At 42.2% G+C, this 22,205-nt stretch overlaps 1 protein-coding gene across 1 annotated transcript; it reads right to left on the reverse strand.

Annotated features, from left to right (window-relative positions):
• Positions 1-79: 79 nt before the first annotated feature.
• Positions 80-21,965, reverse strand: Sdb (SAXO downstream of blistered). Its single transcript, XM_083046325.1, has 6 exons — positions 17,203-21,965; positions 12,466-12,749; positions 11,891-12,157; positions 8,747-9,096; positions 8,351-8,553; positions 80-8,226 (listed from the first exon to the last, which is right to left on the reverse strand). Exons 1-6 carry the CDS (start codon positions 21,166-21,168, stop codon positions 1,270-1,272), a joined length of 12,027 nt encoding a protein of 4,008 aa, XP_082902451.1. The 5' UTR covers positions 21,169-21,965; the 3' UTR covers positions 80-1,269.
• Between the last annotated feature and the right edge of the window lie 240 nt (positions 21,966-22,205).

The following is a 22,205-nucleotide window of genomic DNA, read 5'->3' on the forward strand; positions in this document are numbered from 1 at the left end:
TTTTCCTATCGTATTCAATCACGCAAGGGTATTAATAAAATTAATGTAAAGGTAAACAAATAAACTTCATTGCGAAAAATATAATTACGAATCAATTTTATTCAAAAAATTAAAATAAACATATTCGATATAAAGTAAATAAACCAACATCCAGTAATTGAATCCGTTTACAACGGATATTAATCAATTAAAAAAGGAGAAAAGAAAAAATACAATGTATAATTTCTATATATAACATATTGAAAGCATACTCCTAGAATATATAGTTAATATATGTGCGATAATAAAATAAGCTACAAATTAAATAAAACATAAGAGAGAGAACTCATTGCCAATATAATAATTTTGTGAGTCAGTGAAATAGAAAATAACATAATGCGCGTATATACTATCCTAATTATCGGACGAAACTAACGTTCCATCAGGTCCGATCATATCACGGATTTAAGCTCTAGTTATTGCTTTGTATACACGTGTGTTTTAAGAAGAAAAAAATTTGTAACGAGTGTCCACCTACTCGTGAACAGACAAAAGTTAGCGATAATAATCGATACTTTATATATATCGACAATATAATTATTTTCACTTGCGACTGTGTTCTAAAAAAAAGGAATAGCATATATTAATAGTATATCGCCGATATAATGATATATGTACGTAATTGTATGTATATATATATATTTTTTTTCAACAGTTTATATTTTTAATATTGCTACAAGAGACTTATCACGTAGATCGAATCTCTCGTTCGTTGATATCGTAATTTAGAAATGACTATAAATACTTACGACCGGATTTATTTAGAATAATTTTTTAACGGATATAGGATAAACTAACGTTTTTCAACAGCGCGAGTTTATCACAGCCCGCATTATCGAAATAATCCTTTTCAGATCAGTCATGGCAAAATTCTAGCACCTTGAAAAATAAGATTTACAGTATAGATTAATGATAAAGAAAATACGTATCTGTTTTACATATATTTTTATAATTTTATAGTTATTAATATAAAATTAATAATAAATTAATAATTATAAAAATTAATTATTATTATAATTATAATATTTATAATTATAATAACTTATTATTATTATAATTATTAATTATATCTTTATATCAAATATAAAATATAGAGCTTTCGGAAACTAATATATGTATATATATGCTATAATGGATATTTATATATTATATGTAACCATTTTTTCAAAAAAAATTATGTAAGCATATTTTTGAAAAATTTAATAAAACGTTAAATTTTGATAAGCCAATTTAGTTGGATATAACGGGCATGTAAAACTTGTGCTTTTGCGTGTCTCTGGTATGCTTGAAGGGCGCTTGTTTTGCTTCTAGAAGAGTGGCTGGACACGGTCCCCTATGCCTAGGAACGTATTCCCTCTTGTACATGCTAGAACTGACGGTACTGCCGTCGCCTAAATTAATGTGCGACGCATTCGTTTGCCTCTGCACTCGTTCCACTTTCTGAGAACTCTGCGAGAAGTTGCCATAGCTCTTCGCTTCGCTCTGCGAATAGAACTTTCCGCCTACGGTCAGATTGTCATGTCGCACGATTCTCTGCGGGCGTTCGTAGCTAGAGGAGGCCCAAGGATTCACTTCCTTAGAGCTGCGATGTAGCGAAGTCAAGCTATGTCTGTCGCTGCTGTGGCTCGAGTTGCTGATGTACCGTCCGCTCTCGGCCAGATTCGAAATACTCTTTCGTTGATCCGCTGCCGTCGACGAGGTCGTGTGAAGTGCCTCGGTGGACGTAGTGACGCCACCACTGCGATAAAGCACCGCATTGCTGACGTCGGTCGACGAGGATATCACATTCTTGCGATGATGACCGATCTTCTTGGCCGAATCGACGTGCGATCGTTCCACGATCGTTTGCCCATTGATCGTCTGCCGGAATTCCGGACTGTTCGAATTGTATCGCGCCTGACTGGAGATAGTGTGCTGCTCGTGCTGCTGCCTCGTCGCAGATCTCTGCCGACTTTCCACGTGTTGCGTGTTCACGTAATCGCGCTTACTCATATCCTGATGATGACGCTCGACGTGCTGATGTTGGTGTCTGTGATGTTCGCCGGCATCGATCGCGTAACGAGATGTATCTTCTCCTCGTACGATCTGTCCTCGATGATTCAGTTCTTCCGCGATCGATCTGTCCTCGATCGTTCGACGAGTCTGCGCCACGTTTTGCGATCGCAGATATTGCTCGCCTAAATGCATTCTCTGATGCTGCTCGTGATGCTGACTGGATACTGTTTCTCGTGAATCTACAAGTTGCGGTCCAGATGGCGAGTCCTCGATCGGTTGGGTGGTACGATGATCGGTAACACGTTGTGTCTGTTGTTGAGTGACAGTGTGGGCATTGGCGACTCTTTGATCGGACTGAGCCGAAGTCGCGGTACCTTTTATGGTCGTAATAACCGTTCCATTTGTCAGAGTTTGTGATTCCACGGTTTTTCTTGCGTCGGACTCCATCTGACTCATCTTAGCAGCAATATCTTTTCCTGTACGCTTCGTATAAGTGTTGTAGTTACGTCGATTCGTCGTAGTCATCACAGTAGTGTCGTTACCAAGCGAGATAGACGATTCCATATGCTTTCGACGATTCACCGTCTTATCAGCGGGAGAAGGTTTAGAAGGTGTGTAAGCATCCTTGGTAGTCGTTTTCGTTTCCATAGTGCCGGCGCTGATTTTCAAGTTATCCTCATGCGATTTGATGTCCGCGCGTTCGCCACGCACGACCTTGTAGGTCGATCTATGAGACGTTGTATCTTCGAAATCGCCCGTCAACTTTAAATTATCTTTTCTCTTGACAACTTCAATCCTTTCCGTTCTTTTGGGTGTGAAGTCGTCGCGCGGGCGTCCGATAAAGTCACCTTCGGGCTTCAAATTGTCAGCATGACGAATCGGCGACCGTCGTTCGCCGGGACCAATCTTATCCGTGATTCTACGTTCGAAATCACCCTCCGACTTTAGATTATCCGGATGTTTGATCGGCGATCTTCTTTCTCCGGGACCGACCACGGTTTTCTGGGGTCTGTCGAAATCTCCTTCCGAACGGAGGTTGTCTGAATGTTTTTTAATTGGCACGCGTTCACCAATCACGTGTACATAATCGTCTTTGCGACGCACATCGATAAATTCGCCCTCCATTCTGAGATTATCTTCGTGTCTCTTAACATCCACTTTCTCCACTTTGGTAATTTTCTTATAATCATCTCTCGAACGATGAATATCCATCTGTCCCTCCATACGTAAGTGATCTTCGTATCGACGCACTTCCACGCGTTCTCCATTCACGTGCTTGTAATCGTCCTTCGGAGACACTTCCATCTCACCTTCGGGACGAAGATTGTCCTGGGGTTTCTTAACCGGCGAGCGATCTCCTCTCTTCGGAGTAAAATCGTCCTTAGGCACCATGTAAAAGTCTCCCTCGGGATATAGATTGTCCTCGTGTTTGATCGGCGTTCTTCGCTCGGCCGGTTCTACCTTCTTCGGTGTACGTTTCGTGAATTCTCCTTTGAGATGAAGATTATCCTTCGGTTTCTTCACATCCGCTCGGTCACCCTTCAATGGCGTGTCTTTCTTCGGACGACCGACAAATTCTCCTTCTGGATAAAGGTTATCTGGATGCTTGATGGGCGATCGCCGTTCAGCGGGAGCAATGGGCGATTTCGTTGGTCTCTCAAAATCACCCTCGGACTTCAAATTATCCTTGGGCTTTTTGACGATTGCTCGGTCACCTCTAGTAGGCGCGTGTTCCTTTGGCCGCTGCACAAAATCACCTTCTGGTTTCAAATTGTCGGAATGTTTGATGGGAGATCTTTTCTCGGCTGGACCTATCGGTACTTTTTCCGGACGTTCACAAACAAAATCACCCTCGGAGCGAAGGTTATCTTCATGTCTGATAATTTCGCTGCGTTCACCACGTGTAGCTCGATAATCATCTCGTCGCTGAATATCGATAAATTCGCCTTCGATCTTCAAATTATCCTCGCGATGAACAATGTCCACGCGCTCACGTTTAGACGTGGTGACGTAATCGTCTCGTGATCGGTAAACATCTATGTCGCCTTCCATCTTCAAGTTGTCTCGATGTATCACGATCTCGGTTCTCTCTCCTTTAGTCGGCTTATAATCGTCTTTCGGTTTACCTACGAATTCTCCTTCAGGCTTCAAGTTGTCCTTGGGCTTCTTCTGTATCGGTCGATCAGTTCGTTTGGGAGTAAAATCATCCTTTGGTCGTCCAACGAATTCACCCTCTGGATATAGATTGTCGTCGTGTCGAATCGGCGTTCGCCGTTCTGCTGGTCCGATTGGTGATTTCTGAGGCCTTTCAAATTCACCCTCTGATCGTAAATTGTCCTTCGGTTTAGTAACATCTGCCCTTTCGCCTTTGAGAGGCGTCTTTTCCTTTGGACGTTTTTCAAACTCACCCTCAGGTCGCAAATTATCAGGATGCTTGATAGGTGTTCGTCGTTCGGCCGGTTTAATTGGAGTTTTCTCGGGTCTCTCAAAGTCTCCTTCAGGCTTAAGATTATCTTCAGGTCTTTTTTTAACATCCGCTCTATCTCCTCTTTTTGGAACTTCTTCCTTAGGCTTGCCTACAAATTCGCCTTCTGGCTTCAAGTTGTCTGCATGCTTGATCGGAGTTCTCCTCTCCACTGGACCAAACGGCTTTTTCTCCGGCCTTTCGAAATTACCTTCCGGACGTAAATTGTCTGATGGTTTCTTTACTTGAGGTCTTTCTGCTGGATGATATCCTTCATGCTTTGGTCGTTCAAACTCTCCTTCCGGTTTCAAATTATCCGGATGTTTAATCGGAGACCGTCTCTCAGCGGGACCAATTGGTTTTTTATCCGGTCTTTCAAAGTTACCTTCGGGCATAAGATTATCTTTCGGTTTCTTAACATCAGCTCTCTCACCTTTTTTCGGCGCTTCTTCTTTTGGTCTAGAGATAAATTCGCCTTCTGGTTTCAAGTTATCGTGCGGTTTCTTTACAACTGGTTTTTCTGCAGGTTTAAATTCTTCAGGTTTAGGTCTCTCAAACTCGCCTTCTGGTTTCAAATTATCAGTATGTTTAATCGGAGAACGCCTCTCTGCCGGACCGATCGGAGTTTTCTCGGGTCTCTCAAAGTCTCCTTCTGGTCGTAAACTGTCTTTCGGTGTTTTGATGTCAGCTCTCTCGCCTTTTTTCGGTGCTTCCTCCTTAAGTCGGCGTACAAAGTCGCCTTCGGGTTTTAAATTATCTTTTGGTTTTTTAATTTCAGGTCTTTCTGCTTTCTTAGGCGAGAAGTCGTCCTTTGGACGACCTTCAAACGGACCTTCTGGTTTTAAATTATCACGGTGCTTAACAACGTCTACGCGTTCGCCTTTAACGACTTTGAAATCGTCTCGCGTTCTCATATCGATGAATTCACCCTCCATACGTAAGTTATCTTGATATTTAGTAATCTCGGTTTTTTCGCGTACCAAGAAATCAATGTATTCATCTCTCGATCTGTATGTTTCTATATCTCCTTCCATGCGCAAATTATCCGTGCGCTTAACAATATCCATGCGTTCTCCTCGTACCGGTCGGTAATCATCTTTCGGCCGTCCTTCGAAAGGTCCTTCCGGTCGCAAATTATCTTCTGGTCTTTTAACATCTGCGCGATCGCCTTTCGTGGGCGTGAAATCTTGTTTCGGTGTACGAACGAATTCACCTTCCGGTTTAAGATTATCCGGATGTTTCACCGGCGTTCGTTTTTCGGCTGGAGCATATTTTTCGGGACGAGGTCTTTCAAAATCACCTTCAGGCTTCAAATTGTCTATTGGCTTCTTAACTTCTGGTCTCTCTGCCGGACGATAACCATCCGGACGAGGTCGTTCAAATTCGCCTTCGGGTTTTAGATTATCCGAATGTTTAATCGGACTCCGTTTTTCCGCTGGACCAATAGGTGCCTTCTTCTCTGGTCTTTCGAAGTCGCCTTCAGAGCGTAGATTGTCTTCTGGACGTTTCATTTCGGGACGTTCGGCACGTTTGGGCGAATAATCATCCTTTGGACGACCCTCGAACGGTCCTTCAGGTCGTAAGTTGTCTTCCGGACGCCGAACATCTGCACGCTCTCCTTTAGTCGGCCTGTAATCATCTTTTGGTCGTCCTTCGAAAGGTCCTTCAGGTTTTAGATTGTCTTGTGGTTTTTTGACTTCTGGGCGCTCGGCTCTCTTAGGACTATAATCGTCCTTTGGCCGGCCTTCAAATGGTCCTTCCGATTTCAAATTGTCTTCCGGTCTCTTGACGTCGACACGTTCTCCTCTGGTTGGTTTATAATCATCCTTAGGTCTTCCGGTGAAATCACCCTCTGGACGAAGATTATCGTTGTATTTAATGGGAGTTCTTCGTTCGGCTGGTTTAAAAGGCTCGACTTTTCTATCTGGAAATTCCCCTATTGGAAACAGACTATCTGGATGACGTACGATAGATGCTCTGTCACCGGGACCGTAAGGTATCGGCTCAGGTCTTTCGAAGTCACCTTCAGGATACAAATTGTCAGGATGTTTAATAGGCGTTCGTCTCTCACCTGGTGTGTATTGATCTTTGGGACGATCTACAAAATCACCCTCAGGTCGTAAATTATCCTTCGGTCGCTTTACATCAGCTCGTTCGCCTTTAGTTGGTCGATAATCATCCTTAGGTCGACCCTCAAATGGTCCTTCGGGACGCAAGTTATCTTCTGGTCGTTTTACTTCAGGGCGCTCTCCGCGTTTAGGCGAATAATCATCTTTAGGTCGTCCTTCGAATGATCCTTCTGGCTTCAAGTTATCCTCAGGTCGTTTAACATCCGCTCGTTCTCCTCTGGTTGGCGTATAATCATCCTTAGGACGTCCTATGAACGGTCCCTCTGGCTTTAAATTATCTTGAGGACGTTTAACATCAGCTCGTTCGCCTTTAGTTGGTCGATAATCATCCTTAGGTCGACCTTCAAATGGTCCTTCAGGACGTAAGTTATCTTCTGGTCGTTTTATATCATAGCGTTCCCCGCGTTTAGGTGAATAATCATCTTTAGGTCGTCCTTCGAATGGTCCTTCTGGCTTCAAGTTATCCTCAGGTCGTTTCACATCAGCGCGTTCGCCTCTAGTAGGTTTATAATCATCTTTAGGTCGACCTTCAAAAGGACCTTCTGGCCGTAAATTATCTTCCGGGCGTTTAACATCCGCGCGTTCTCCTCGCGTTGGCATATAATCATCTTTAGGACGTCCTACGAACGGTCCCTCTGGCTTTAAATTATCTTGAGGACGTTTAACATCAGCTCGTTCGCCTTTAGTTGGTCGATAATCATCTTTAGGTCGACCTTCAAATGGTCCTTCAGGACGTAAGTTATCTTCTGGTCGTTTTACTTCATAGCGTTCCCCGCGTTTAGGTGAATAATCATCTTTAGGTCGTCCTTCGAATGGTCCTTCTGGCTTCAAGTTATCCTCAGGTCGTTTCACATCAGCGCGTTCGCCTCTAGTAGGTTTATAATCATCTTTAGGTCGACCTTCAAAAGGACCTTCTGGCCGTAAATTATCTTCCGGGCGTTTAACATCCGCGCGTTCTCCTCGCGTTGGCATATAATCATCTTTAGGACGTCCTACGAACGGTCCCTCTGGCTTTAAATTATCTTGAGGACGTTTAACATCAGCTCGTTCGCCTCTAGTTGGTCGATAATCATCCTTAGGTCGACCCTCAAATGGTCCTTCGGGACGTAAGTTATCTTCTGGTCGTTTTACTTCAGGGCGTTCCCCGCGTTTAGGTGAATAATCATCTTTAGGACGCCCTTCGAATGGTCCTTCTGGTCGTAAATTATCTTCTGGGCGTTTAACATCTGCGCGTTCTCCTCTAGTTGGTGTATAATCATCCTTAGGGCGTCCTTCGAATGGTCCTTCGGATCTTAAATTATCTTTAGGTTTCTGCAATTCCGGCCTGCGTGGCAATATCGGTGTAATGTAATCATCTTTCGTGTGAGGCAATGCTTCGAAGGGTCCTTCAGGTCTCAGATTATCAGCTCTTTTAACAACAGTAGTGCTTTTGTAATCCGCCTGATCGAAAGTTCGATATTGCTCTTGGGTAGTCGTAATGCTGTCTGTGATATCAGTCTTGCTGTAGAACCTATCGATGTCTTCAGGGTATTTTGGTCGCCACTGAGGTTCACGCTCGATAACATGAGTCTGGAAATCCTCCTTTATATGAGAGGTACCCTAAAATATAATTTTTTTTAAAAATGATGTAAGTATATATTGTATATGTAAGATAAAATAAGAAAGAATAATATTATAAACATTTTGAAAACAAAATTCGATAAATTTATCATTTATTACTAACCGTGAATTCACCCTCTCCTACAGTAAGATTATCCGTTCGTTTGATTATCTCAGCGCGTTGAATACTGCGATGATCGATATATTGAGATCGCGTCGTCGTTTCATCAACAAAATCTCCCTCTATCTTTGTATAAGTATTGCGACGTATCGGGATCGGCCGTTCGCCAGGAGTACCGGTGAAGACTAGCTCGGTTGTTGTTGTAGCTGAAAAGAAAAAAATATTTTTTTTATTTACATTAAATATACAAATATTTTTATGAAAAAATATTTAATTTGCAACATTTAAAAGTTGTTGGATGGTGTGTGTGTGTGTGTGTGTGCGTGTGTCTACAAATGAAATTTATTTATAGAAATGTCAGATAATTCAATGAAAAATCAAGCAAGTGTAGAAACTTACTGTCAAAATCTCCTTCGAGTTTCAAGCTAGCTTCTGGCTTCCTCACAGGTGCCCTCTCACCCCTCGTAGGTGTTTCCTCTTTCGGTCTTTTGACGAATTCACCCTCGGGTTTGAGATGGTCTTGCGGTTTTTTGACCGGCGCCCTCTCGCCTTTAGTAGCCACATAATCGGCTCGTCTCTGCCCAATAAATTCGCCCTCTGTATGCAAATGATCCTCATGATAATATTTCGTTTGCTTCTCCACGTGTTTTTCATCATAATCCTGGCGATAGGAAGTCACAGTATGTATCGGCTCGTCGTAAAGAAACTCGAACTGTTCTTGAGGCAAGTTGTGCGGGCAGCGATGACGTCTAAAATATTACCATCTGTTAGAATTCAGAATAAAAGTAGATTCAACGTTTACGACATTTGTCAGCTCGCGTGAGAAATGAGTATGCTTTGAAAAGCACTCTCATATTAAAACAACAAAAAAAAATAACAAAAAAAAGAGTGCTTTTAATGAGTTGCATATCCATATTAAAAATAGAAATATCTGTATTTTATTAAACAAAATTCCACCTACTCTTATGTACATTACAGCGACAGTATATATACCTGTTTAATATTAATAAAGAGAAAGAAAAGCGTTTTCTCTTCGCAGAAAATTCTTGTTATCCGCTTTTATATTCGTTCGAACGAAGCTGCCGCATGACAAAGGCTTGGCGCGTATAGAGATTTAAATATGACGCAAAAGGGCATCAATCCTTTTATAATGAATGTAAAGGTCTCTGCGCGCGCTTGTGTCGTGATTTTAATTGTCTCGTTACTTTCGAAGTTAATATTTGCAGCACGCTATTACCGCGCGCGAGATGGATATATAGAAATGGGAATCTCATTGCAATCTGTAGCAAAAACTATATCCCGGATTCATGTAATTGCGGGTCTATAGGCAGTTATTGTCACGCAACTACTTGTGTAACATTATAGACGCCACTCTTTTTTAACGAGGCTCATTAAGTTTTCAGATTACGACGATTAACTTCATCACATGGCATTTTAAAGATATCATCCGAGATATCATATTAATATTACATAGCATTTTTTAATATTATATATTACATATTATTAAAATAAAAAACAAACACGTTTAAATAATGCTAGAATTGATAAGCCGGATAAGGCAATTTGCTCGATAGAACTTAATTATAATGCATATGCTTGATTCACGCACGCGATGCATAGTGGTAAAAGTAATTAAAAGTCAAACCGACAATGCAACATACATGTTAACGACGTGCGACATAAAGTGAGTTGTTATTTACATATTCAATTAATTAGACGTTCTCCATTTGCCTGATTAAACAAGTATTTGTGTATACAATATAATTGCATTAAAAATGTTATACGATACTTTCGCCTATAAAATGTTTTCTCGACATTGATCGCAATTAATTAATGAGAAGCTACCATCATTTTCCTTTCTGAGAGACATGCATCACGTATCCCGATGGGAATACTTAACGCTTCGAAGGCAATCGGTTACCTGTAGATGGCGAGAGAAAAGAAACAAGTATCCTTGCCAATATTTTATGCAGAGCAATTCGACTTATTTGGAGAGCGTGATTTCGCGTGTATGAGATACCCTACTTCTGTATAACTATATCGAGTAATATCGACATTTCCAGTCATTGTCATTTCTTCTTACTCTTCTTTTTACTGTCGGAATGCAATTCCGTAAATGTCAGACTTGATCTCAGAGAGCCGAGTATATTCTCATGTATTTTTTATTGGATAAAAAACTTTGCGTTATATGTGACGCGTTCTGAACGTTCCTTTAGAGCCGCGCGTTAAACCAGAAGAGAGAAATTATATCAGATCTCTCAAAGTTAAGCAGACTTAGATAGAAATTTCCGACGACTAATCAGCAGACGAACCGCAATTACTTCTTAAGACGGTCACGACGCGACTAATTTTTCCCGAGCTTACGTCTCTCGCTCGCGAATCTGTCTGCGCTGTCGAGACCTTTATTTATCATCTAGGTCAAGATTTTCAATGACAAGACGTGTTCAATTTATACATGCACATAAAATATATATCACACAATTGTTGTCGTTACTGAAAAAAAATCACATATACCAAAGTATAGAACTAAAGAAAAAATACACTCTCTTAAATATCGTTAACTTTCTTTTCGCATCTTGATATTTTTGTATAAAAACTTGGAAGAAACTAAAAATGCAACATTAATCTTGTTCTATATAATCAGCCGCTCTCCTTGGAAGAGACGATAAATATCCTTCGAAAATGATGGTGTGTCTAATGCAATTATCAAAGTTGTATCATAAATTTGTACGATTCGTCATTGTCATATAAAGCTACGTTGGAAAAAGTTCGAATAAGGAAAGAATCCTGTGCGATGACTTGCCATCGTCCAGAAACAACTTGCCGTAAAAGGATCTGTCTCGTGTCCTACTTTTGCACATTATGCATACGTATATAGAGTGTCCTGAAAAAGTTGCGGATGAGATATTTTTGCTTTTTTTTAAAATGAATTTATCGATACATTTATAGCAAAAATTGAATCATATTGAACAAGAATATCACGATTAAAAATAATTTAACGGAAAGGACGGAAGCTCTTTTGATAACAAACTTGTCTATATAGGAAGCAGTAATAATATATCTTGCATTGCAACAACGTTAAAGAGCAACACAGTAGACATTTGTATACAACAATTGTACGTCCGGCTTTGAATAGATTATTGTAATGAATTTAATAGAGTAAAAAAGATGGCCTTGAAGATAATCTCCTGCGCTCCTCTCGTGAATTTGCATCTCGACTCCGGCAAGTTTTGTATTCTGATCTTGTTAATAGTGTTTCGAAGTAGGTCAGTCATGTTCATGTCCGCAGCGAACGTGCAGATAAGTTAAATTAAATCATATTCGCACTAGCTATATAGTTGTTAATTATACTCTTATACATTAAAATTGTTGATGCAAGAGTAATTAAAAAATTAGAGAAATCAGAGAAAAAAAAGAGAAATTTAAAATTTTAACTTAATAAGTTTAACATGTAATTTAGATTGAATTAAATTATGTCGGTTTCTTTTTTCATGTATATTCATGTAAAAAGAATATTCGGCTGTAACAAGGGAGAAGACTTACCCGCAAGTACAAAGCTCGCAAATACATTGTTCCTTCAAGGGGATTTTCGATAGTATATCCGGTATCGATCTAGGGCGGTCTGCATCCTCGTCGAGAGAGTCTGGAATTTGATCCCCTCGTTTCGGCTTGTGATCTTGCTCTGGTTTCGTTGGCTTTTCAGACTTTTCCGCAGGTCGACTTGGCTTGCCGGCCGCTAGTTGTGGTTTTCTAGTTGGCGATGTATAATCGCGAAGCTTCTCAGGTGACTTAGGTCGGACCTTAGAAGGTCTTTGCAACAAAAAGTTAAATATTAACAAATTATAAATTATAAATGTATTTTTATTCTTTTCCTTCTCTTCCTCTCAGGAGAGATTTTCTTTTTTCTATTCTTTCTTATTTTTAAATATATATCTCAAGAGGTACAAATAAATATAAAGAACAATATATATTTTTATTATATAACAATATACAATATGTATAATCTGTAAGAAAAGAGACACATACAAAAGATACGTATATATTTTTTTGACCGTGACAATTTTCTTACAAATTATATAATAAAATAAAAAAAATATCCTTGATATTTTTTTATTCACCTATCATGGTCCGCCGATCGCTGAGGACTCTTCTCGCGCTGCGAAGGTCGACTGGGCCTTCCAGCGGCGGGAATTGGTTTCGGTCGATCGTCTTCCCTGAGTCCAGGTATTCCGCGAGGATAACCGGGCCGCTCCGGCGACGGCTTCTTCGTGGAACTCGCTGGAGATTGGGGTACCGGGCCGGTATCGGCATCGAATCTGGTATCATCGACGACATCCCGCGCTACCATGCTAGTCACCTGCTCTTTGTCGATAAATTCCTTCGTTGATTCGGTGACATCTCTCTGAAAAGTACGACAAAAATAAATTACCTACATCTTCGACTCTATTGATATTGGAAATATTGGAGCAGGATGGATATCCCATATATATATCTATCTATATATGTATATACAACAATTATATATATATATATATATATATATATATATATATATATATAAAATACGGTCAATAGTCGCCATAATTATCATTCTGTCAATAATTAATGCTGATAACACGCAATGCAAACTGCGATGTTAATTATTACGTGAACTATAATGTCGAGCACATTATCACGCTTCTGTAAATTATCTGTAATATCTAGAATTATACTATATTCATTTTTTATGAGTACATACATTTTGCTTTTATTAGACGTGTGCTATGACCAAGTACTTTCATTGTATAGCATAAAAATTGTTAGGAAATGTCAGGAAATACAGAGGTGCATCAGTTGTGCAATTATGCATTCGCTACGTCACTTACGAACTTAGCTAACTACTTTGTTCGTAATGTCTTTACAGCAGCGTTAGACGCATTTGCCTAAAGTCAATGTCATAACAATTATTTAAATAAAAAAGCAGATTTACGATCGTTGGTATGCTAATCGTTCGCGATAAACACTTTGACAGCACGTTAGCATCGACTGGCGTAATAACGACGTAAATGTGACTTCGTTTTTCCGCGGGCGTTCATTACAAGCTTCAAACGTAGATGCATAATGAGTGCCGCGGGCATAAGCGAGATTAGTATAACGCCGGTAGTGCTTAGTTCGACGGAATGCAGGTAACACGAGATTGGTGCACATGTGGCTTTTATGCTAACAACATATCGTATAACGTCGCTTGCCGAATCGTGGAACCGTGGTACTTTTGCGATTCGGTTTCGTCGTTAGCATAATTCATCGCACGACTTTCAGAAGTAGATCACAAGTGGACGATATCGTCGATGCAAAAAAACGATAATTTATTGTACGAAGAAATTTATTTTATTGGCATTTTGCGTTTTGAAACCTTGAAATTTTACGTCAGCGAATTTTCATTTTTATTTCATCCAGATGTAGAGGATTTCAAAGTATCTTTTGCTTTCATTGACGATTTTTAACGTTTTAAAGCGTGCTCTGAAATGCCACATTATCGTTCCGTACTACATTATGCATTCGCTTAAAAATTTCGCGCATTTATTTTCGGTCCGTTGGAGCTGCTCATTATACTCACGAGCACGCTCGTTCTCCAACTTGACGCAGTAACTCTATAACGAAGCAAATAACGTTTGCTGATACTGTTAGTCAAATCCTTTACTCTCCGTTTTTAACACTCAAACGTAATTCGCATAAAGCACATCAAATGAAGTTTTGGCATTTAATTAGCGGTTTAAGCAGCTTGGGTCTTTAAGCTGATTGCCCGTCCTTGATGATATCGACGAGCGAGTCGCTCATAATGAACCTCGTTTACATAATTTCGGCTCTCCACCAGAGTTTTCGCGTGACGGGCATAATTTTCTCTCTTTAAAAAACTTTTTACCTGTAAGACAAAAAAAATGGACACTTCTCTGCGCCGTTAATCTTTCACAGAGTAACTGAAAGTCTGCCGGAGGAGTCTCTCGTTCGAAGGAGAGAAAAAACTACGAACATGAAAATTGCGCGCGTTATTCCGTTAATAAAATATCACATATTTATCGATGTCGTAATACAGGCATTGCACGTTTCGCGTCGTCATAAAATAGTAATACCGATGCGCCGGGAAACGCGATCACGCGTGCTCGTAGATATCACGTCGTTCACATCATCGCGCCTCCATGCAAGTAGGACGCGTTCTCTATAGCTGTTTGCATGTTGAACAATCAAAAACAGCGGGGCCGTCCGTGCAACACATGGTATCGAGATAGATCGTTTCGATGTCACGTGGAGATAATCACAAGTGGTGCAAGTATATATTTCGCAGAGCATCTTTAGATGATAGAAGAGATTCCTGAAGAAATCTTTCGGAAATCTCAAAGAATTATACGGGAAGTATCTCTTCAATGTATATATCGACGAATGTACATACATTCACATATTCACTGATGAAAAGATAGATGAAGCGATACTCACGGAAAATACGGTCTGTAAGCGTTAAAGCATTTTATCGATCATCTCGAGACCTCGCACTAAAGTCACGACTGTGAGAATTGGAACAAACTTGTCTAAGGGAACGAATTGTCCGCATAATAGATCGCTAATGTCTATTTTTAATTCGTTCGTGCAAATGCCCGCGCAAATTACCGGCGATAAGTCGTCGTTGCAGTAACTAGGTATCCTTGAACGAAGCATTCGAGCATTTTAACTATATAACGTTGGATGAACTCCAGAACGTCGATCCCGATACTCCCACGAAACGCTATATGAGCGTGGGAGATGAAGTTTCAGATTGTTCCGCACATCTCCGGTTAGGGAAGTTCACTGTCGTTAACGGCGAGAAGATCCGGCGCAGAGAATCTTTAATAAGCAACGTGCGCGTTAATCATAAAATTTTACGCGAGGCGAGGTTTTAAGAACTTACCTAACTGCGAGAGAATGGTGCGCAGTAAAAAGAGAGATCAAATAGTTTGCTTTTATTAAAAAAAAAGATGGCAAGTTGGACAAAAAAAAAAGAACTGAAAGATATCAAATGGAAAATCTGATTAAAAATTAATTTCCATTGAAGATATAGAGTATTGTAGGAGTATCAATGTTCTTCTAGTAGTAAAGTCCAAAGTGTCACATCCGTGACATTTATCTTTACGTTCGATATCGACCCACATTCTGTGAAAACATTCAGCCGAAGTTGCGAGGTCACCGCGTAAAACTCGTTGATGTCGCGATTGTCTATTTACCGATTACGGAACATCAATATTGAATTATATTTTAACGTATATTATATCAGTGCGTTGATAGAATGAATTATCGCAACATGCGATCCCCCTTTCACCGTCGTATCGTTATTATTTTTAACATTATCTGTCGCTGCTATCAATGCCATAACAGACGTGATAAGTGACATTAACGTACACGTGTCTCTTTCTCTCTCTCTCTCTCTCTCTTCTCTTTCAGCGTGGCGTCTCTTAACTAAGATTTCTATGGCACTTAAACGGGGCGACCGCGCGATAAGCAAGGCGGAACACGCGTGAAATTCAATTGGTCGTGCATTAAGCGGACTACGACATCGGACAATGACATCACTGCCAAATTTGCTGATATCAGATGCAATTATTGTCACTTTGCGCACCCTCGATTCAACTTGATTACAGGTGATTACACTTGTGCGTGCCCGCGACACACGCCAGATCTAGATAAGATCCTTATCTGCGCGATATCAACAATCGTAATATTTGTTTTCTCTATATGCATTCTTTTTAATAAATGATTATATAACGATCAAGAGAGAGTCGAAGGTATCTTCTACTATAATAATAATATCTGACATAATATTTTCAAAGTATAATTTTATCGGCATAAACGGAGAATATCTAATATTATAAAAATATTGTAGTTTGATCTGATTTCTAAAATAATTGTACTGAAATGTACGGTTTTCTTAAAGATGGAGAGAAGCAGAGAGGGAACGCTTTTACGTATAAGTTCATTTTATCTTTAACTAAAAGCAAAGGTTACCGCTTCGCGATTTCTCGCGTTAGTAACGATAATACTATCAATAATGATATTACTGGAATGCATCGTCGTAAATTTCTCGATCGCGCGTATTGAGATAATGCGATTAGAATATAACGATTGAGATAGGGGTTGCAAGCGTGCCTCCATGCATGAAATATCGATTTTCGCTCCAAGCTTTGCATCAGTTCGACGAATCGGGGATTCGGCCGTGCAGAAATTCAGATCAGAAACACAACGCTGTCCGTCTCGGACAGTTAAACAAAACGCGAATTCCCCTCCTTTTACACCCTTGACCCTCCCCTCTGCCCTGCTGCGAACCGCTGCATTACGTCAGATTTATTTTCAACGACTCCACAAACGTGAACCTACTAGCCTTCGCTGATTTGCCCGTTTGGGAAGTGAAAGTATCGTTTGAGTCTTCCGCAAGGACTTAAACTATATCTCTCGATAAAATTTTTATTAATCTGCCCAATATCTGGTCACCAACAATTATTGAGATGTTAGATTCAGCAGCCCCAACAGTATATTATTTATATTATATATATGTATTATATATACATATGTACATACATTATATAATATATATTATAAAATATTATATATTAAATTTATTATATATTAAATATTATTATATGTTAAATACATACAATATTATATGTAAATATATAATATATATGTGATTTATTTTCTCTATGCTTCTATTAATAGATCTGAAAAGAGGATTAATATATTCGTTTATAAATATTATTTCGGAGAGACATTTTGCGAATCGCAGTTTTGAAAAACAGTTTTTTTTTTGCCACGGACAAGGTAATAAAGAAGCATTCTAATGTTTCGTTACTCACCACATCCTTGCGCGCGTCGGTAGTAAATTCAGTGATGACACGCTCGTCTTGCTCGGAAGTAAAACTTGAAGACTGATCGATTACGTAAGAGGATCGCTGCACCGCTTCGGACGTGCGCGTGATATCGGTGACGTCTTCGACATATCGAGTCTCGGTGACATCCAGCCGCGGTGTCCTCTCGTCCGGCTCTTTACGGGTGATCCGAGTCGAGTCCGGTTTTTCATCTGGCGATTTTCTCGGCGACTTCTCAATTGCTTCTCCGCTTGTTGGTTTCTTTCGCGAGTCCTGCGGTTTTTCGTATACGAAAGAACCATCCCACGTGGAGGCGCCTGGCTTCGAAGGTCGATATGTTCTATCCGGACTCTTCCGCGGTTCTTCATCTCTCGGCTTCTTAGCATCTTCCGGACGCTGTCGTGGAGATGGTTTAGGCTTCTCGTCGATGGGTTGTCGAGGTCTCTCGTGATCGATCGCGTGCACTTTATCCTCCGTGTTCTCTTCGATGAAAGTTTTCGATACGTCATATGTTTTTGAATCGGTGACAAAGGTTTGTTCGATGGTGGTAGAGCTCGTAGAATAATCGGCAGCGCTGGTTACGTCCCTCGAAGTATCCAGTATCGTGATGGACGTTCTATAATCAGTGACGTCACTCGGTTTTTCTTTAATCGGACTCCGCTTATCCGTAATTTCGAGAGTCTCTTTCGCTATCTTCCTATCTCCCGGTTTCTCTTGTGGTTTCTCGTATACGAAAAATCCATCCCAAGTGGAAGCGCCTGGCTTCGAAGGTCGATATGTTCTATCCATCGGACTTTTCTTCGGTTCTTCATCTCTCGGTTTCTTAGCATCCTCCGGACGCTGTCGTGGAGATGGTTTAGGCTTCTCGTCAATAGGCTGTTTCGGTTTCTCATGATCGATCGCGTGCACTTTATCCTCTGTCCTCTCCTCGATGAAAGTTTTCGATACGTCATATGTCTTTGAATCGGTGACAAAGGTTTGTCCGACAGTAGTAGAGCTCGTAGAATAATCAGCGCTCGTTGTATCTCTCGATGTATCCAATATCGTAACTGTTTTGTGATCGGTAACCTCGACTGGTCTTTCTTTAGTCGGACTACGTCTATCAATTTCAACCCGCGTATCTTTCGGTGTCTTTTTCTTCTCCTCTGATTTCTCGTACACGAACGATCCATCCCACGTCGACGAGCCTGGTTTCGTAGGCCGATAACTTCTGTCATCCGTTCGAGGCTCCTTCTTCTTCTTCTCGGGACTTTTAATAGTACTCTCTTTTACGTCATCAACAAACGGTCTTTTCGCCGATCCTTCTTGAATAGTAGTCACCGTCTTCTGCGTCGTTACTGGTTGACCATCGCGAATGATGACAGTTTCGACGGAAGTCGAGAAATCGAGATTTGATGAATCCGTGTAAGTCTCGTGCATTTTTGATTGCTCCACAATGACAGAACTTTCCACGATCTCCGACGTGCTTGAAACATCCTGCGTGACATTTCGAAGATCGATGGTGGTATCGCTGATATGTTTCTTCGACTTATCCACGGATGTTCCTTTGCTGTCGACCGGACGAGACTTTTCCGATGGACTGCCAGTGGATTCTCTGCTAGGCGGTCGTTTCTTCTCTGGCGATTTCTCTAGCACAAAGGTTCCGTCCCACGTGGATGATCCGGGCTTGGTACTTCGCAGATCTCTATCTTTAGATATCTTCTCGGGACTCGTAAGATGCGGAGAAGGACTAGGTTGGCTTCGAGGCGAATCTTTATCGAATCGGATAGTCATTTCAACAGGACGACCCTCGTACACGACTGTCTCGTAAATCGTGGACGTGAGACTAGCATCCTTGATGTCCGAGAAGCTTTGCTGACTCGACGAATGTTCGACTACGTAAGAGGTACTCGTGACATCGGCTTCATTGATCGAGTTATCTCCCGTAACATCCCGAATATCGACGGTCCTCACTGTACGCTTGTCTTCCGGCTTTCGACGACTATCAGGCGTCTGCGGTCGCTCGTAGACGAAGGTACCGTCCCAGGTGGACTGGCCAGGTTTATAGCAACGCGAGCCCGCATCTCGTTTCGACTGTTTCTCGGGACTGCCTGGACCGCGCGTTGTTTTCTCCTCAGCGTCTTCCTCCAGGATCACCTCGGACACCGACGTGACCTTCTCGACGTTTTTCTTGTCGTTGGAGACCGCGTGTTCGACGATGTAAGAAGCGGAAACCGACTCGGCTACGTTGGAAATATTCTGCTCTTCGGTGACATCTTGAACGTCCACAGAGTCACGATGTTTCTCCGTTCGTCGAACGACGGTGACATCTGCGGGAGATCGCTTTCTCGCGTCGTCTTGTCCTGTTTTTTCATAAACAAATTCACCGTTCCACGTGGAATCGCCGAGTCTGGCGATTCTTCGATGAGACGGACTGGATACGCGAGCAGGATGTCCTTCCCTGCCTGATGGCGACGCATCGTCGATACGAGTCGAACTTTCTCTACTTACGTCACGTCGCTCTTCGGAAATAAATCTGGTGCTATCAGCAGTGGCGCCCTTTACAACGCGCACGCTCTCGGATGACTCCTTCTCGTACGTACCATCCACGCTCTTTTCGCGAAAATCTCTTCTCTCGGTCGTTTCCGCGACGTTGTCGCCGCGGAATGTCGTGACGTCGGAATCGGTTGTACGTCGTATTGGCTGCGTCGTAGTTTTCTCCACGACGAACTTTCCGTCCCATGAGGAATCGCCGAGTTTCGAAGAACGAACCGATCCCTTCGAGTGTCTCTCCTTACCGGCGAAATCCGTCGTGTCCGTGGCGATTTTCACCGACGCGATATCGCGAAGACGAGTCGTCGCGGAAAGCTGACCTTCGTCGATGACCGTTTTCGAATCTCGTGTCACGGTCGAAATCTGATCGATAACCTCCTCGGTGGCGGAGGTCTCTTGAGTGACTTTAACGCTCGTTTCGCTGTCACCGTGAACTTTCGAACTCACGGATACCGTTTTATCATCGACATTCTTGCCTCTGGAAGTAACGGGCTTCTCGTAGACAAACGTGCCGTCCCACGCGGATTGGCCGGGCTTGTAACAGCGATTCGATATCTCGACGTTCGATTTCGCCGATTTCGAATCGGCGCCGCGCCAACTCTTATCAAGGGTATCGTCGACACCTTTGATGACAGTCACATCGGAAGGTGCGATCGTACGATCGCTGTCGACCTCTCGGCTCGACGTGGATATCTCCCTGCCGTTGTCGTCGATTCTCTCTCCCGTCTCGCGAATTCTCGTTCTACTTGACACTGTCTGGCCATCTTTCGTCACCATCTCGCACGTTTCGCTGCTCGCGCGAGTATTCTCGGTCGCTCGTGACGATGTTTGTATTATGGGAGCGTGATCCCCATTTCTGATATCCACGACGGTGGATCGACGATGTCCGCTGTGACCTTCGCTCGTGGATGAACTTTCGATTAAGCTGCTCGAAGAGATGGATTGTTGAGCCGTTGAGCGAGATTCGCTTTGACTTTGCATCTGCACGGATTGATTGACCAGGTCGGATGATTCTCCTCGAACGATACGACTTTCCGAGAGAGATTTCGCGTCCTCGCGTGGAGTCTCGCGCGTCGTCTTCGCTTGCTTGATCGATTGCGTCTGTTCTCCGGCTATAAAGTCCTGAGAACTCTTCCCGAGCTTATGGCTGGACGTGCTCTGCTGAACCGTCTGCGGAGATGTTTCAATAACTTTGATTACGTTACCTTTAGAATCCATGACGATCTCGCGACCGGTGCTCGTGACCTCCGTCGTGCTACTTCTGACCTCGCTCTCCGTTACTTGTCTCGACTCCTCGACCACGTTGGTTGAGGAAACGACCGTCTCCGTAGTTGTCACATCCGAGGATGTAGTCGCCACCGCATTCTTCGCGGTCCCCTTATTCTTCGTCTTCGACATCGCGCCCTTCTTGTGATTAGTCATCGCAACACTCTTCCGATCGCGCGCTCACAATTACTTTAATTCGTTAATCTTTAATACCTTACAATAATTTTCACACAAGTGCAAGAGATTCGTGATTGTCGTAAATGCGTATTTTTTTTTTTGCAAAATATATACATACGCGCGCGCACACACACCTACATGATTATTTAATCACCGCAACTTTACCGCTCGCGTGTATCGCTCATCGAGAACTGAAGCTCCGCTCTGTGACCGGCCTCGTTTACAAACTCGTTTCTTCTGTACACGAGCCTCGGAACTTTCTCGCTCGCGTCAAATACGAGCTTCTTGCTCGCGTGCTTCTCGCTCTCGCTCGAACGTAAACTCCAAGCTCCCTCTCTTTCTTCAATTCCCTCTCTTTCTTGCTCTCCCTCTATCTTTCCTTTCGATGAAAAGTACTCGGTGAGAACGACTTCCAAATCCGCGCGTACGACCGACGATGTTTTCGATTCGATATCGCGAGTCGATGTGGCACCAGCGGTGACTTGCCGTCACTGGTCTAGGTGACCACACGATTCCACACACTCTGTCTTTCTCTCTCTCTCTTTCTCACTGACACTGACATACACGGACCATGGACCTTTTATGCCTGGAGAACACCGGTATATCCCTACTTTTCGCACCGCGGCGGAACCTCTGCACACGTACGCTCATACGTGGTCCGTTGGTTCGGCGTGGGACGTTACCACCCATCCTCGTGTGTCCCACACACGGTGTGGGATGTATTCGCGTTCATTATGTGCGACCGGTAACGCGGTAAAGTGTTGAAGCGCACACGGTATACACACCTCTACGACCAGGTGTATATATCGCTCCGCGTTATTGTTACGATGCGCCCCAGATTACTCAGAGTCCGTCCTTCTTCGTCTCCGTCGTGGCTTATCTTCAACTTCTTTTCGTCACGCGCATATTTGTGTAGCGATAACGTAGTCGATCGTGAATATGTCGAATTCCAATATACGGCGAACGGAATTCCAGCGCTCGTTACGACACTCGTTGCGAAAAAACGGAAAATATTC

The sequence above is a fragment of the Prenolepis imparis genome, unplaced genomic scaffold (genome assembly GCF_030444845.1).
Source record: "Prenolepis imparis isolate NDT839.2.m4 unplaced genomic scaffold, iyPreImpa1.0 SCAF_9, whole genome shotgun sequence".
NCBI lineage: Eukaryota > Metazoa > Arthropoda > Insecta > Hymenoptera > Formicidae > Prenolepis > Prenolepis imparis.

Bases quoted from the DNA above. Each gene is read 5' to 3' on its own strand.
- Sdb (XM_083046325.1), bottom strand. From the start codon at position 21,168: ATGACTAATCACAAGAAGGGCGCGATGTCGAAGACGAAGAATAAGGGG. The intron at 9,097-11,890 runs GTAAGTCTTCTC...GTAATATTTTAG, and splicing joins TGCGAGCTTTGTACTTGCGG to ACGTCATCGCTGCCCGCACA. The intron at 8,554-8,746 runs GTAAGTTTCTAC...TTTTCTTTTCAG, and splicing joins ACTCGAAGGAGATTTTGACA to CTACAACAACAACCGAGCTA.